The 14373-nt window shown below is 41.6% G+C and overlaps 1 protein-coding gene across 2 annotated transcripts in view; it reads left to right on the top strand.

The window, feature by feature from the left end:
- The first annotated feature begins 9126 nt into the window (after nt 1-9126).
- Cd46 (CD46 molecule) overlaps nt 9127-14373 on the top strand; it is a 40532-nt gene continuing 35285 nt past the window's right edge. Inside the window, exon 1 of one of the 2 annotated variants that reach the window (XM_029475675.1) lies at nt 9127-9209. Coding sequence is in view for 1 of the 2 variants with exons in the window: in XM_021168790.2 (XP_021024449.1) it covers nt 11140-11266 (127 nt within the window). In the remaining variant the exon portion in view is untranslated. Of the gene's footprint in view, nt 9210-11066; nt 11267-14373 lie in introns of those variants that run through there. The other variant, XM_021168790.2, reaches the window with a different exon arrangement.

Raw genomic sequence — 14373 nt, 5'->3', positions numbered from 1 at the left:
AAAATCAAAATGTCAGTCTTGATTACAGTTTTCCAGAACATCAGGGTTAATTATTTTTGGCAATACTTTGTAGAAAAGGGTTGAGAATCTGTACTAAGCACAAGACCTTTGTGCCCAGGCTAAATGTCAAAGCAACGAAGAGACAAGGTGGAGGCATATGGTGAAGGAAAGAATGTTTGCAGGAGCTGTAGATAGTGGGTGATGCTAATCAGTTGAGAGAGAGGGAGAGAGAGGCGGAGAGACAGAGAGAAAAGAGAAGAGAAGAGAAGAGAAGAGAAGAGAAGAGAAGAGAAGAGAAGAGAAGAGAAGAGAAGAGAAGAGAAGAGAAGAGAAGAGAAGAGAAGAGAAGAGAAGAGAAGAGAAGAGAGAACAATGAAGAACAGTCAAGTAGGCAATAACATCGAGGCCAGGTAGCTTCTCAGGGCTGTGTCCGCTGGTTGAAGCACAGTATTCAGGCAGAAAGGAAAGGCTCCAGCCTTGTCAGAGAACTCTGGTAACCGGTCCTGAATATGCCACGCTTGTTCATCCTTCATGGTAGGAACAGGAGAAGGATGTGCTTTTCAGAGCTGGCTCTTCTCTAGAGAACCTACTAGTCACTGTTTACACCTCTGCCACAAGTCCACATCTAAAGAGTCTCAGAGAAATGCTTTGTGCATTATGGGTGAACTGCTTTCTGTTTACAAATTAATAAAAGGAAAAAATATAAGGTGTATCATTAATCTTTTGTTTTTATTGGATATTTTCTTTATTTACATTTCAAATGTTATCCCCTTTCCTAGTTTCCCCTCTGAAAATCCTCTACCCCCTTCTCCCTCCCCCTGCTCACCAACCCACCCACTCCGGCTTCCTGGCCCTGGCATTCCCCTATACTGGGGCATAGAACCTTCACAGGATCAAGGACTTCTCCTCCCATTGATGATCAACGAAGCCATTCTCTGCTACAGATGCACCTAGAGCCACGAGTCCCACCATGCATTTTCTTTGGTTGGTGATTTAGTCCCAGGGAGCTCTGTGGGTACTGGTTAGTTCATATTGTTGTTCCTCCTATGGGGCTGCAAACCCCTCCATCTCCTTGGGTACTTTCTCTAGCTCCTTCATTGAGGATCCTGTACTCTGTCAAATGGATGACTGTGAGCATCCACTTCTGTATTTGTTAGGCACTGGCAGAGCCTCTCAGGACACAGCTATATCAGGTTCCTGACAGCCAGCTCTTGTTGACATCCACAATACTGTCTGGTTTTGGTGATTGTTTAATGGGATGGAGCCCCAGGTGGGGCAGTCTCTGGATGGTCATCCCTTCAGTCTCTGCTCTGAACTTTGTCTCTGAAAATCCTTCCATGGGTATTTTTTCTCCCTTCTAAGAAGGATAAAAGTATCCACACTTTGGTCTTCCTTCTTCTTGAGTTTCCTGTATTTTGCAAATTGTATCTTGGATACTATGAGCTTTTGGGCTAATACCCACTTATCAGTGAGTACATATCATGTATGTTCTTTTGTGATTGGGTTACCTGACTTAGGATGATATCTTCCAGATCCATCCATTTGTCTAACAATTTCATAAATTCATTGTTTTTAACAGCTGCATAGTACTCCATTGTGTAAATGTACCACATTTTCTGTATCTATTCCTCTGTTGAAGGACATCTGGGTTCTCTCCAGCTTTTGGCTATTATAAATAAGGCTGCTATGAACATAGTGGAGTATGTGTCCTTTTTACCGGTTGGGACATCTTCTGGATATATGCCCAGGAGAGGTATTGCTGGATCCTCCGGTAGTACTATGCCCAATTTTCTGAGGAACCGCCAGACTGATTTCCAGAGTGATTGTACTAGCTTGCAATCCCACCAGCAATGGAGGGGTGTTCTTCTTTCTCCACATCCTCGCCAGCATCTGCTGTTACCTGAGTTTTTGATCTTAGCCATTCTGACTGGTATAAGGTGGAATCTCAGGGTTGTTTTGATTTGCATTTCCCTGATGATTAAGGATGTTGAACATTTTTTTAGGTGCTTCTCAACCATTCAGTATTCCTCAGTTGGGAATTCTTTGTTTAGCTCTGTACCCCATTTTTAATAGGGTTATTTGGTTTCCTGGAGTCTAACTTCTTGAGTTCTTTGTATATATTAGATATTAGCCCTCTATCGGATTTAGGACTGGTAAAGATCTTTTCCCAGTCTGTTGGTTGCATTTTGTCCTAGTACACTTCTTCCTTTACATCATACTTTCTTCTGCCCTGCATAAAAACCACAACAAAGGGTAATGAACACTTTTTATGACTCTGTATTTATATTAATACCACCATCCTGATTATGTAAGAGTCTGAAAAAATCAGTGAAGGAAGATCCCAGACTCAGTATGCAAAGACGAAGTTTTTTTTTTTTTTTTTTTTTTCTGCAGAATCAACCAGCATGAGGGGGTTCAGCCATTCTTCCAAATGGCAACTCTAGACAAAGGCGGTTTGGCCTAATCCTAGAGTTCCTGGAACTCTAGAAGGATTAGGTAATCTCTAATGTGATTGGCAGGGGCCAAAGTGGTGACATTGTTATAACTTTGATTGGCTACTATATTGAGAGAGTGAGTTAGGTAATCTAAAATTTCATTGATGGGTGCTGGGAGGCCACAGGGATTGGCTTCTGATTGGCTGGTGCCAGGTGGTAAGTGGTCTGCATTCCTGTGTCTTGAATGTTTAGCCACAGGATGAGATAAAGCTGGCCAGCACTGTAGGCCCATCCAGAGATAAGATATTTTCTGGTTCTTCTGGTTATCTCTAGGCTATTGGGAGGGGGGTTTATGACCTTCTTCCTGGAATTTTTGGTCTATTCCTGGAGCTGGTGACCTATGGCCTAGTCCCTGGGATTTATGGTCTGTTCCTGGAGCTGGTAACCTATGGCCTAGTCCCTGGGACTGGTGGCTGTCTTTTTAAAGTTAGGCCTGGTCCTAAAATGAAGACAAATGGGGTTTATGTTGTCCTTTCAATTATTAGCGTATGAATTCTTCACAGTTTAGGTATACCCAATGCTGTTATAAGTGAAAATATCCTGTTATTTTAAATGTCCCTTCTTGACAAAACAAACAAATAGCAAAAAAACAAAACAAAAGAAAACAAAAAAACCCTGCAATGTTATGGATAACGTTAGTATAGAAGTCAATTCATTTCAACAGAATTAGATCTGAGATTCAAGTCTTTGATATTACTTCACAGGAATGCAAAAAACTTTGTTTGGGGAATGAAACTTCTGTCACTTTCATGAACCCATACCATATGTTGAAATCACATATTATCTAGTTAGACAGAGTGAACAGAAAACTGGATGACTTGAAGAAAGGAGATATAGTCTAGGAGTTATGCTTTTTAAGTCTATTGTTTTCCTTTTTATTTTAAAGTGTTCATAATATAGAACAAGATCATTAAAGAACATTAGGAAAATGTAAAAACATGAAAACAAGTAAATTATTCTATGTAGCAATAGTCACTACTTACTAGGCTTTTTCATATATGTCTCTATACACGCATATTTTTCTCAAATTGTTCGTACATTTCTAAAACAGCACACTTTCAAAACAGATTGAAGAAAAACATGTAACAACATTTATTACCTTTTCTAGGGAATAGAAGTAACTTTTGTTTACTTAGAAATAAATTTTTAAAAAATGTAAATGGTGATAGGAAGAGTTACCAAGAGTACTCAAGAGAACTATCTGAAAAAAAAAATACTAAACTAAACTCTGGGTTTCTTCTACTTTAAAAGTTTTTTGTACCATGCTCAATATTTTTAAAAATTAAATAAAAGAACTGTCAAAAAAACCTTACCTTTGAATAAATTCAGAATACTTTATATTAACTAAAAAGTACAACCTTTAAGAAGCTTAAGTTGGATCCAGGTAGGAGAGGTAGTGCTGAGCTAGACTGCAAAACCGGGCAGCTTATGGCCCTATAGAAACAAAAGCTAGAATTGATTTACAAACTGTTCTCTGTAAAGGAATGATAAATCACTGAGATTAATATGTTTACATTGATTTAAATATTACGTTACAGAGTTCAAGACCACCCAAAAAAGACTACAGACTCAGTCCATATTATAATTAAAATTTATTTTATTTTAAAGACAGCAGATTTAAAGCTAAATTGAAGGTGTGACCATCCAGAAGATGTAAAGGGAAGGGTTTTAAAGGTGGAAACCACAATTATCTTGTTTCTGTGAGTGTGTAGCTGTATGAGAAGCTATTTTACTCCCCTCAGCTACATGAGTCTCTCTCCCCTTGAACATAGCAATAAAGGAGCTGTCTCACTCCCTTGTATGTAGCAGTAAGTGAATTTTCAAAAGCCAGATCAAGTGGTTAATTACCTTACAGCACTTACACCACTCTAGGGAAGGTACAGGATGCTAGAAACTCATCCTTGAGGAATTTAGCGCAGAGGCTAAATGTACTAAGAGGGTACCTGGTACAGAATGGGGTTTCTTTAGCCATCGCAACTAGGCAATGTGTCTGGAAATATAAGTATCTTAACATTACATAGCGCCTCATAGATAGTTAAAAATTATATGTTATTCTTTTAAAAATATGACTAGTTAACACTTGTTAGGGAGGCAGCTTAGCACTTAAAGCCCTTACACACAACCAAAAGGAATTGAGTTCAGATTCCCAGAATCCCTCCTGGAACTCAAACCTCAGAAGGCTGAGAAATATCATTTCTTGAGCAACCTGGCTATTGAAACTCTCTGTATCAGTGAGCTTTGAATTTGATTGAGAGACCTTGTAGTTTGAATATGCTTGACCCAGGGAGTGACACTATTTTGGGGTGTGGCCTTGTGGATGTAGGTGTAGCCTTGTTGGAGTAAGTGTGTTACTGTGGGCGTGGGCGTTAAGACCCTCATCCTAGCTGCCCGGAAGTCAGCCTTCTCCTGTTTGCCTTCAGAACAAGATTTTAAACTCTCATCCCCTCCTTCGCCATGTCTGCCTGGACACTGTCATGCTTCTGCCTTGATCATAATGGACTGAACCTCTGAACCTGTAAGCCAACCCCAATTAAATGCTTCTCTTATAAGAGTTGCCTTGGTCATGGTGTCTGTTCACAGCAATGAAACCCTAACTAAGACAGAAGTTGGTATCAGGAGTGAGTCATGATAGGCTTGACCATCCTTTTCTTTGAAAGAATGTAGATTTGGGGACTTGGATTTGGAAAGCTTTGGAATGCTTTAAGTGGAACTCAATGGGCTGTCCTAGTAGAAATATGGAAGACTTTGGTGCTGAGGGTGATTTGCACTGTTGAAGCCTGACTCTAGAGGTTTCAGAGGAGAAGAATTTCAGTATGTGGCCAAGAGACTGTTACTGTAAAATTTTGGAGAAGAATGTGTCTGCTTTTTGCCATTGTCCAAATAGTCTGCCTGAGACTAAAGTGAAGAGATTTAGATTAATTGCTCTGACAAAGAAAGTCTCAAAACAGCCTGGTATAAATTCTGTTGTGTGATTACTAAAGTTCACTCCTATGAAGAGCCTTTTGATGAAGCACAGCAAGCTCTAAAAGAAAAAGTACAAAGTGTACAGTAATAAAGGGGCACCAGGAAGTGAAATGGAGCTGAATGCTATGCTTAAGAAGATGTACAGATTAAGGGAGTGGTGACTTTGGGGCAAGATCCCACCCAGAGAAGCTAGGTCCAAACATGATGGTAATACACCTTAATCCAAAGAGACAGAAGGAAGCAGATCTCTGAGTTCAAGGCTAGCCTAGTATAGAAAAAGGTTCAAGTAGAGAAAAGCTTCAGTCCAGGCATGATGGTACACACCTTTGACCCCAGGATTCAGGAGACAAAGTCTTTGAGATCTGTTCAAGGTCATTCTACCAAGCAAGTTCCAGAACAGCCAAGCTTAGGCCATGAAGGAGTTGGAAAACAGAAAGCTGGTGATAATTTAATAGAACAAGTTCAAGCTCTAGCAAGCATCAGAACTTGGCAGCTTCAACCATGTGGCTCTGGCTTTAGAGTCAAAAAATAGAAGGGGCTACTAAGACAATTGATGCTGGTTAGCTAGAGCTAAGAACTTAGCGGCGATTAAGAAAAGACCAGTGACTGAAGTGAAATCTTGGAAGCATTTTGTGAGAGCACAAAGAATCTGTGTTCCAGAGATAGCCAGAGTTGTACCCGGTGCTGCAGCTGGACTTGTAGTGTGTAAGAACCACCCAGGTAGTACTGGTTTTGAATGTGTGAAGCAGTCATGGAGAGCAGCTGAGGCTTGGCACTGTGAGAGGCTAGGGAAGGCCTGGTACTGAAGGTGTCATGTAAAGAAGTTGAGGCTTGGCACCATGAAGAGAGCCTATGAGAGGCTATTGATGAATCAATCCTACTTGCAGCAGAAAAGCCTAGCATATTGGAGATGCCAGTACCATGGGATGACCACCAAAAAAACCACAGCAGCAGCAATGGATTGGAGTCAACCAGAGCCTAGAATGCTATAGAGGGCAGAGCTGGAGAAGTGTTGCAAGCCCTTTGGAGGAGCCCAGAAGATCATGTGTGGATTCCAGACACTGGAATAAGAAGCTGAAACATTGAAGTTACCTTGGAGACCCAAAGATGTTTGAGATGCCAGAGCTGTAGGATATCTGCTGAGAACTGCTAACAGAGTGGAACCAGCCCAGGAGAAAGAAATTTGTTGCAGTCAACAAAGATGAAAAAGGAGTTAGATATCTGAAGACCTCTTTGACATCAGACATGGAGATGCAGAGTTTAGAGTTTGCCCAGCTGGCTTACTGCCTTGCTTTGGGGATTACAGTTAAGTGATTGAATGAATCTCAGAAAATACTTTGTACTTTGGACTTTTAACATTGTTGAGACTGCTATAGACTATGGGGACTTTGGAAGTTGGACTAAATGTATGTTTTATTATGCTATGGCTAGATATGGCCCCCATAGACTCATATGTTTTAACAAGCCTATGGGGGGCCAGGGAGTGGAATGTGGTGGTTTTAATATGCTGGCCTAGGGAGTGGCACTATTTGGAGGTGTGGCCTATTTGGAGCAGGTGGCTCACTGGGGGTGTGGGCTTTAAGACCCTTATCATGGCTGCCTGGAAGCCGGTCTTCTCCTGTGCTGTTGGAACACGATTTTAAACCCAGCTCCTCCTTTACCATGCCTGCCTTGACACTGCCGTGCTCCTACCTTGGTGACAATGGGCTGAACCTCTGCACCTATAAGCCAGCTCCAATTAAATGTTTGTCTTATAAACGTGCCTTGGTTGTGGTGTCTGTTCATGCAGTAAAACCCTAAGACAGACCTTACCTCTGAAGATGACATGGGGGGGGGGGTAATTGAACAAGATTCCTGGGGCTGGAGAGATGAGTAAGAGCACTTGTTATTCTTGCATAGGACCTAGGGTTTAGTTCTTAACACCCACATGGTGGCTCTGCTCACAACCATCTGTAACTCCAGTTTCAGGAAATCCAACACCCTCATCTGTCCTCTGAAGGCACTGCATACACATGGTATACAGTCATATATTCAGTCAAAATACTCACAGAATAAAAATAAAGACATCTTTTTTTGAAAAATTAATTTATTTTTTACACTCAATATTCCATTCTCTGCCCCCCCCCCCCATGCACCCTCCGACTGCTCCACATCCCTCACCTCCCCCTGCCCTGTCTCCACATAAATGCCACCCCCCCACACCCCACCTGACCTCTCTATACTCCCTAGGGCCTCCAGTCTCTTGAGGGTTAGGTGCATCATCTCTGAATGAACACAGACCCGGAAGTCCTCCACTATATGTGTGTTGGGGGCCTCATATCAGCTGGTGCATGCTGTCTGTTTGGTGGTCCAGTGTTTGAGAGATCTCAGGGGTCCAGATTAATTGAGACTGCTGGTCCTCCTACAGGATCAACCACAAGCCTCAAAAGTACATAAATGGACATACACACAAAGAGGTATGCATAGATGTGTGTATGAACAAACATATATGCATGCATATTACACATATACATATGTAAAATTAAAACGTATTCCTGTATATTATATGTATATAGTAGTATTTTGAGCTATGCTCATGATCTCAATAAATATCAGAATCTTTTTGGATATTAAACAAAAGTTTGCACATCATTTTTGCTTGTTTCTGTGTTTTAATAGCTTCTTTAAAGGTGTGTTATATAATAATTGTTTTGACACTGCCCTGGTTAGTTTTATGTCAATTTGACACAAGATAGAGTCACTGGAGAGGAGGGAGCCTCAATTGAGAAAATACCTCAATAAGATTGGGTTGTGAGCATGCCTTTAGGGCATTTTTATAATTAGAGATTGATGTGGGGGTTGGGGGTCAGCTATTCTTTTGAGGCCACCTCCAGGCAGATAATATTGGGTTCTATAGGAAAGCAGGCTGAGCAAGCCATGAGGAACAAGCCAATAAGCAGTGTTCTTCATGGCCTCTGCATCAGCTGCTGTTTCCAGGTTCCTGCACTGCTTGAGTTTTGGTCCTGACTTCCTTTGATAGTGATGTAGAAGTGTAAGCCAAATAAACCCTTCCCTCCCCAACTTGCTTCTTGATCATAGTATTCTGTCCTGGCAATAGAAACCCTAAGACAGACACCATAAGGATGAGCTAGCTATCAACTTGATTTTAGATTATGAAAGATAGGGGAAGAAAAAGTCCTATGCAAAGTCCACTAACCACCGCCACCACCACACACACAAAAAATGGAACTTTAGCACAAAAAGATATTAGAGGATTCTTGAAAGTTTGTAATATAATATATTTACCCTTTACACATGTCTCTTGCATAAGCATGAGGACTTGCATTCAGATTCCTAGAACCCACATAAAAAGTCCAAAAATGACTGAAGGCCAAGAGATGGAGAAGCAGAGAAAGGAAGATTCCTGGGGTTTGCTGGCTTAATAAACTTTAGGTTCAGGCAGACTGAACCTAAAGTAATAATAAATAAGTTGGAGAGTGTGGTAGTTTAAATTAAAATGGTCCCCATAAACACATAGGAAGTGGCACTATTAGGAGGTGTGGCCTTGTTGGAGTAGGTGTGGCTTTATTAAAAGAAGTGAGTCACAAAGGGGTGGGCTTTGAGGTCTTAGTTTAAGCCAGGCCTAGTGACTCACAGTCTCTTTTGCCTGAGGATCCAGATGCAGAACTGTTAGCTCCTTTTCCCTGCATATAATATGCTTCCCATCATGAAGAGAATGGACTAAATGTCTGAACTGTAAGCCAACCCCAGGTAAGTATTTTCCTTTATAAGAGTTGTCATGGTCATGATGTCTCTTCACAGCAATAAAACCCTAAGACAGAGATTGACCAAGGAAGACAACATGTGTTAACCCCTGGCCTCTACAACCACATGCACACTCATGCATACACACTTACCTGCACACACCCAAACGGACATGTACATTCACAACATACTATGAGTACAAAAACACAAAGACAGATGTAAAGCCAAAAACAGATAAAGTAAGTGTCCTTGTGAAAACCGTCCTTGTTTCTGTACTTGGTTTTGTTTTTTTGTTTTTTGTTTTGTTTTGTTTTGTTTACCTGAATTCCTGGAGATGAAGTTAGATCCTGATCCACTATGCAGAAAGGTTGGCTGGCCTGTAGCTGTTATCCCAGTCTTAATTAAGGTTTTATTACTGTGAGGAAACACCATGACCAACACAACTCTTATAAAGAAAAAGAGTTGGAGCTGTTTTACCTTTTCAGAGGTTTAGTTCATTATCATCATGGCAGGAAGCATGGCCGCCTGCAGGCAGACATGGTGCTGTGGAAGGAGCTGGAAGTTCTACATCTGAATCCACAGGCAACAGGCAGAGAACTGGTTTGAGTTTCTGAGACCTTAAGGCCCACCCACTAGTGACACACTTCCTCCAACAAAGTCACACCTACTCCAACAAAGCCATATATCTCCTAATAGTCCCACTTCCTATGGACCAAATATCAAACACATAAGTCTATAGGGGCCATTCCTATTCAAACCACTGCACCCACCCTCTGAAAACAATGTAAACGTAATTCCTGAGACACACAAAAAGCACCTAACCCTGATTTCTCCACCACTTAAATGCCCTTTCATCCCACTGTCTTACCACCCTTCAAAAAGCTTTCAGGAGATTGAGTCCTATTTTGGTCTGCACCTCCCCCCCTCCCCCCTTGCTTCTCTTTGACAGTTTAACAAGATATTTCCCGTGAACTGGAAAAAACACCAAATTTGAATCCTCTCCTTCATCCAAAGGTTTGACATTTGTCAGGATCCTGGGATGTTCACAGTTCACAGTCAACACTGTCACTGAAAGCATTCCTAACCAGGGCTAAAACATAATAGCTCTACTTCAGGGGTGTGCTTGCAATGCTTGCCACAGAGAAGTGTTCTGTGCAATAATTTACAGCAACCATGTGGGGGGTGGGGGTGTGACTTTAGAAGTTGAGAATCCAATGGGAAAACCTTTGAGATTTGAGGATTGTGAGATGAGTCTAAGAGAATTCAAATGAGGAAAATATAAGTACTTGACTAATGCCAAATACAAGTCTGAGGCAGCCTCCTGATAGTGCTTTAGGTCTATATTTAGGTTCCTGCACTTTTATTCTTCAAGTTCAAGTTCAGAGCAATGATCACAGGGCCAACAAGTCTTTCCAGCCTTCCTGAATAAAGCGGTCTCCTTGTATATGTAAGCCAAGGTGCGCCCCAGCTGGTAAGCACACCTTAGAACAGCTATAGAGCCGCTGAAGAGGGAATACTGAGCTGCATCAGGAAGAAAACAGCCCTGAGAGGAGCACAGCCCTGACACGCAGCTGAGGACAAGGCTTGTGCCATCCAAGCTGAGGAGTGCAGCAAAGCTGCAGAGGACTTGGGAGTAACGCAGCTAGGTAAGGAAGGAGCACAGCAAAGTGGGACAATGGAAAATAGTTGAGAAGCCCAAAATTCCTGGCGGGAGCGCAACCTCATGGCCCAGCCCCTTGAACTGAGGCCCCGCCTTACTGCCAGCCGATTGGCCTAGCTAGCGCTACCAGTCACCAGCCTGCCAGGAGCGGCCTGGCCACGCCCACCTGTTGTGTCGCTCAGCACACTTTAGTTTCAGGATTGTTGCGTCTGTTCACCTATCTCAAAACTTGCTCTCTGGCTTCCTGGCGCCCAGTTTCCCTTTCAGCCTGGTAACATGATGGCGGCGCCTCTTATGCCAGACTCAACGCACCCCCGTCGCAGAAGGAAGAGCTACACTTTCTTCTGGTGCTCCTTGGGCATCTATGCTGAGGCCCTTCTGTTTCTGCTGTCTCGTTTATCTGGTATGATCCAGGAGAGAGGCTGTGTCACAGGGAAGCTGGGAGGAGTTCAAGAGTTCCTGGTAGAGCCCTCTTAGGGTTGTGCAAATGTGTGAGTTTTGCTGTGACCGTGGAGATCATGCAGTCCTCATCCCCAAAGTGCAGATTTCCTTAGTAGGCAGTAGTTAAGGGGTGGGCAGCCTGAGTGGAGGGAGGAGTAGATGCTCACTTAGAGCCCCCACTGTGTCAGTAGCAGATTGCATGTCTTATGCTGTGAGCAAGCAACTCTGGGTTTAGAAGGGAGAGAAAGTCACACTTGGCCCTCCCCCTTTAAGTCAAATTTCCTTGTTGTCCGAGGCAGTATGGGCTTGGTTTATAAGTGGCTATTTTGCCGGGCGTGGTGGCGCATGCCTTTAATCCAGCACTTGGGAGGCAGAGGCAGGTGAATTTCTGAGTTCGAGGCCAGCCAGGTCTACAAAGTGAGTTCCAGGACAGTCAGGGCTATACAAAGAAACCCTGTCTCGGGGGGAGTGGCTATTTTGTTTGGCTTTTCAATTTTATTAGATCCCCCCCCCCCACACACACACACATACAGTGTGTTTAATCATATTCCTTACACTCCTACTCCCTGCTTGGAATTATTGTCCATTCCTAGCCAAAGCAGACAGTGTCTGACTCTATTACCAAATGGCTCTGAGATCTTATCTTCCTTTACAGAAAAAGTCATAGTAGAAAAAGGACAATCTAGACATCACTCCTGAGACAAGAAGTATAAGTAGCACTCTGGTTTTCACCTTAGCTCATGAACTAAAACTCAAGCTTTATCCCACCACATTTGGATGGTGTTTCATTACATGGAATAAATACTATACATGGTTAGTTACTTTGTAAAATTTACACAAAGAACAATACTTCTGTTTTCTTCTGTTTTGCAACACTCTGTGTTTGTGACATATATACATAATCTTGTTCATATAGTCTGTATTTCTATATTTTTTCTTTTCAGTATCCATTCAGCAACTTTTGCCTTCTATGTTCCAGACTCTGTGCTGGTCCGGAGGATGGACATGTTGGGAGACAGTGACAAACCTGTCTTGGTTTTGTGATCCTCTTCCACTGATTGTTCACACACATATATGTATAAGAATGTAAGCAGGCACTTTATTGTGCTGATAGATCCCTAGTGGCAGATACATAGTATATAATCTATAAATATTTGCTAATATTAACCAAGGCTTAACATGAAGGACTAGAACCATGCTCTGGAGTAAAGAAACATGCTTCTCTGACTGGATTTTAAAATGACTGAGGGACAGGACAAACAACAATCCCAACTCCGACACTTTAAACCACTGGGTTTTTTTTTTTTTAACTGTTTTTCTTATATATAGAACCTTCTCCTGATATTACATATTTGACTATTTTCTCTTCAAACTTAGTTGGAATGTCACCCCCCAGGGAAACCTCTTCTGACTATCCTCAGTAGACATAACCCAACTTAACCCATCTCTCAACTTGCAATCACACCTATAAAACTGGCTTTTCTGTTCTCTACCTCTCTGAATAGGAAGGCAAGAGATCTTTTCTTTTTTTCACACTAGTGAATCCAATTTTTTTTTTTTTGTCTTAGTGTTGTTGCTCTTACAAAACTCAAGTACCAGAATGTTAAATATATTTGGCCAATGCATGAAGCACAGAAAAGATTCTTCCTGCTTGCAGGAGGAACATTCTTTCAAGAACTTTGCTTTTTCATCAATCACTATAAAAATTCACTTCACAAGAAATAGAAGAGACAGATACTAGCATAATAGGAAACCAATGGATTTTTAAAAAGAATAATGTTTGGGATGAGCTAAAAGAAGATTCTGCAGTAGCTGGGCATGGTGGCGCATGCCTTTAATCCCAGCACTCAGGAGGCAGAGGCAGGCAGATTTCTGAGTTTGAGGGCAGCCTGGTCTACAAAATGAGTTCCAGGACTGCCAGGGCTACACAGAGAAACCCTGTCTCGAAAACAACAACAACAACAAAAACAAACAAAAAGAAAGAAAGAAAAAGATTCTGCAGTTATTTGAAATCTTTTTTTTGTTTTTTTTGTTTTGTTTTGTTTTTTGAGACAGGGTTTCTCCATGTAGCCCTGGCTGTCTTGGAACTCACTTTGTAGACCAGGCTGGCCTCGAACTCAGAAATCCTCCTGCCTCTGCCTCCCGAGTGCTGGGATTAAATCTATTAATCAAATAACCAGATAAAATGGATAGGATATAACATAAATGAAGGGAAACAAGATAAAATCTGAAAAGCAAAATATAGATCGAAACCTGGAAAACATAAAAGGAAAAATCATTGTCCCAGGTAGGGAAAATTAAAGGAGAATAAGGTCTCATTTTTGGAACAACTCAATTTCTGAGGAAAGTGGTTTATAAGTGGACAATGCTCATCAGGAAGAGAATCTGTCACATTTTGAGGCTGAAGTCCTTCCCTCAGAAGAGTGGCTGCTTCTTTGAACAAAGCTGCAGTCTCCTGTTATTTCTGCTCTCTTAGGCCTGTTTTAGGTCTTGCTAAGATCAGTAAGTGCTTACACTTTAGTATCTCAGTCTTTACTCTGTGTGCTACAATGCAGGGAATAGTCTTTATGTGGTCAATTGGTGAGTTATAAAATACTAGTAAACAGTCAAAAAGGAAAGAAAAAGAAAAAAAGAAATAAATGTCTCTCCTTTCTTGAATGTATAAACTTTTAAAGTGACTATTTTCATTATAAAAATCATGATAATATAATCCCTGCAAGTGTCTTTGTTGTACTCTTATGTTCCTGAGATAAGCTGGTACTGGACATTGTGGCCACTTGATGACTAGATTTCATCTTAGCTATTAAACACAGTTACATGTGACCTATCTGAAACACCCTGATAGGGGACAGCCCAAAGAAAGGGAACTGAGAGCTCTTTCCAGAGTTGAAGCACAAGATATTCCCTCCAAGTCTCTTAAAAAAAGAGGAGAGTTACTCAGCATATATAGCTAGGAACTAGACTGAGGATTATAGTAAGCAAAGACATTCCCAGATGGGATGCAGCTGACCAGTAGTTACTTAATTTGACAAAGAGAGAGAGAGAGAGAGAGAGAGAGAGAGAGAGAGA

This window comes from Mus caroli, chromosome 1 (assembly GCF_900094665.2).
Source record: "Mus caroli chromosome 1, CAROLI_EIJ_v1.1, whole genome shotgun sequence".
Taxonomy (NCBI): domain Eukaryota; kingdom Metazoa; phylum Chordata; class Mammalia; order Rodentia; family Muridae; genus Mus; species Mus caroli.
Note: the sequence above shows the minus strand (reverse complement) of the source record. Positions and strands in the feature narration are given on the sequence as shown.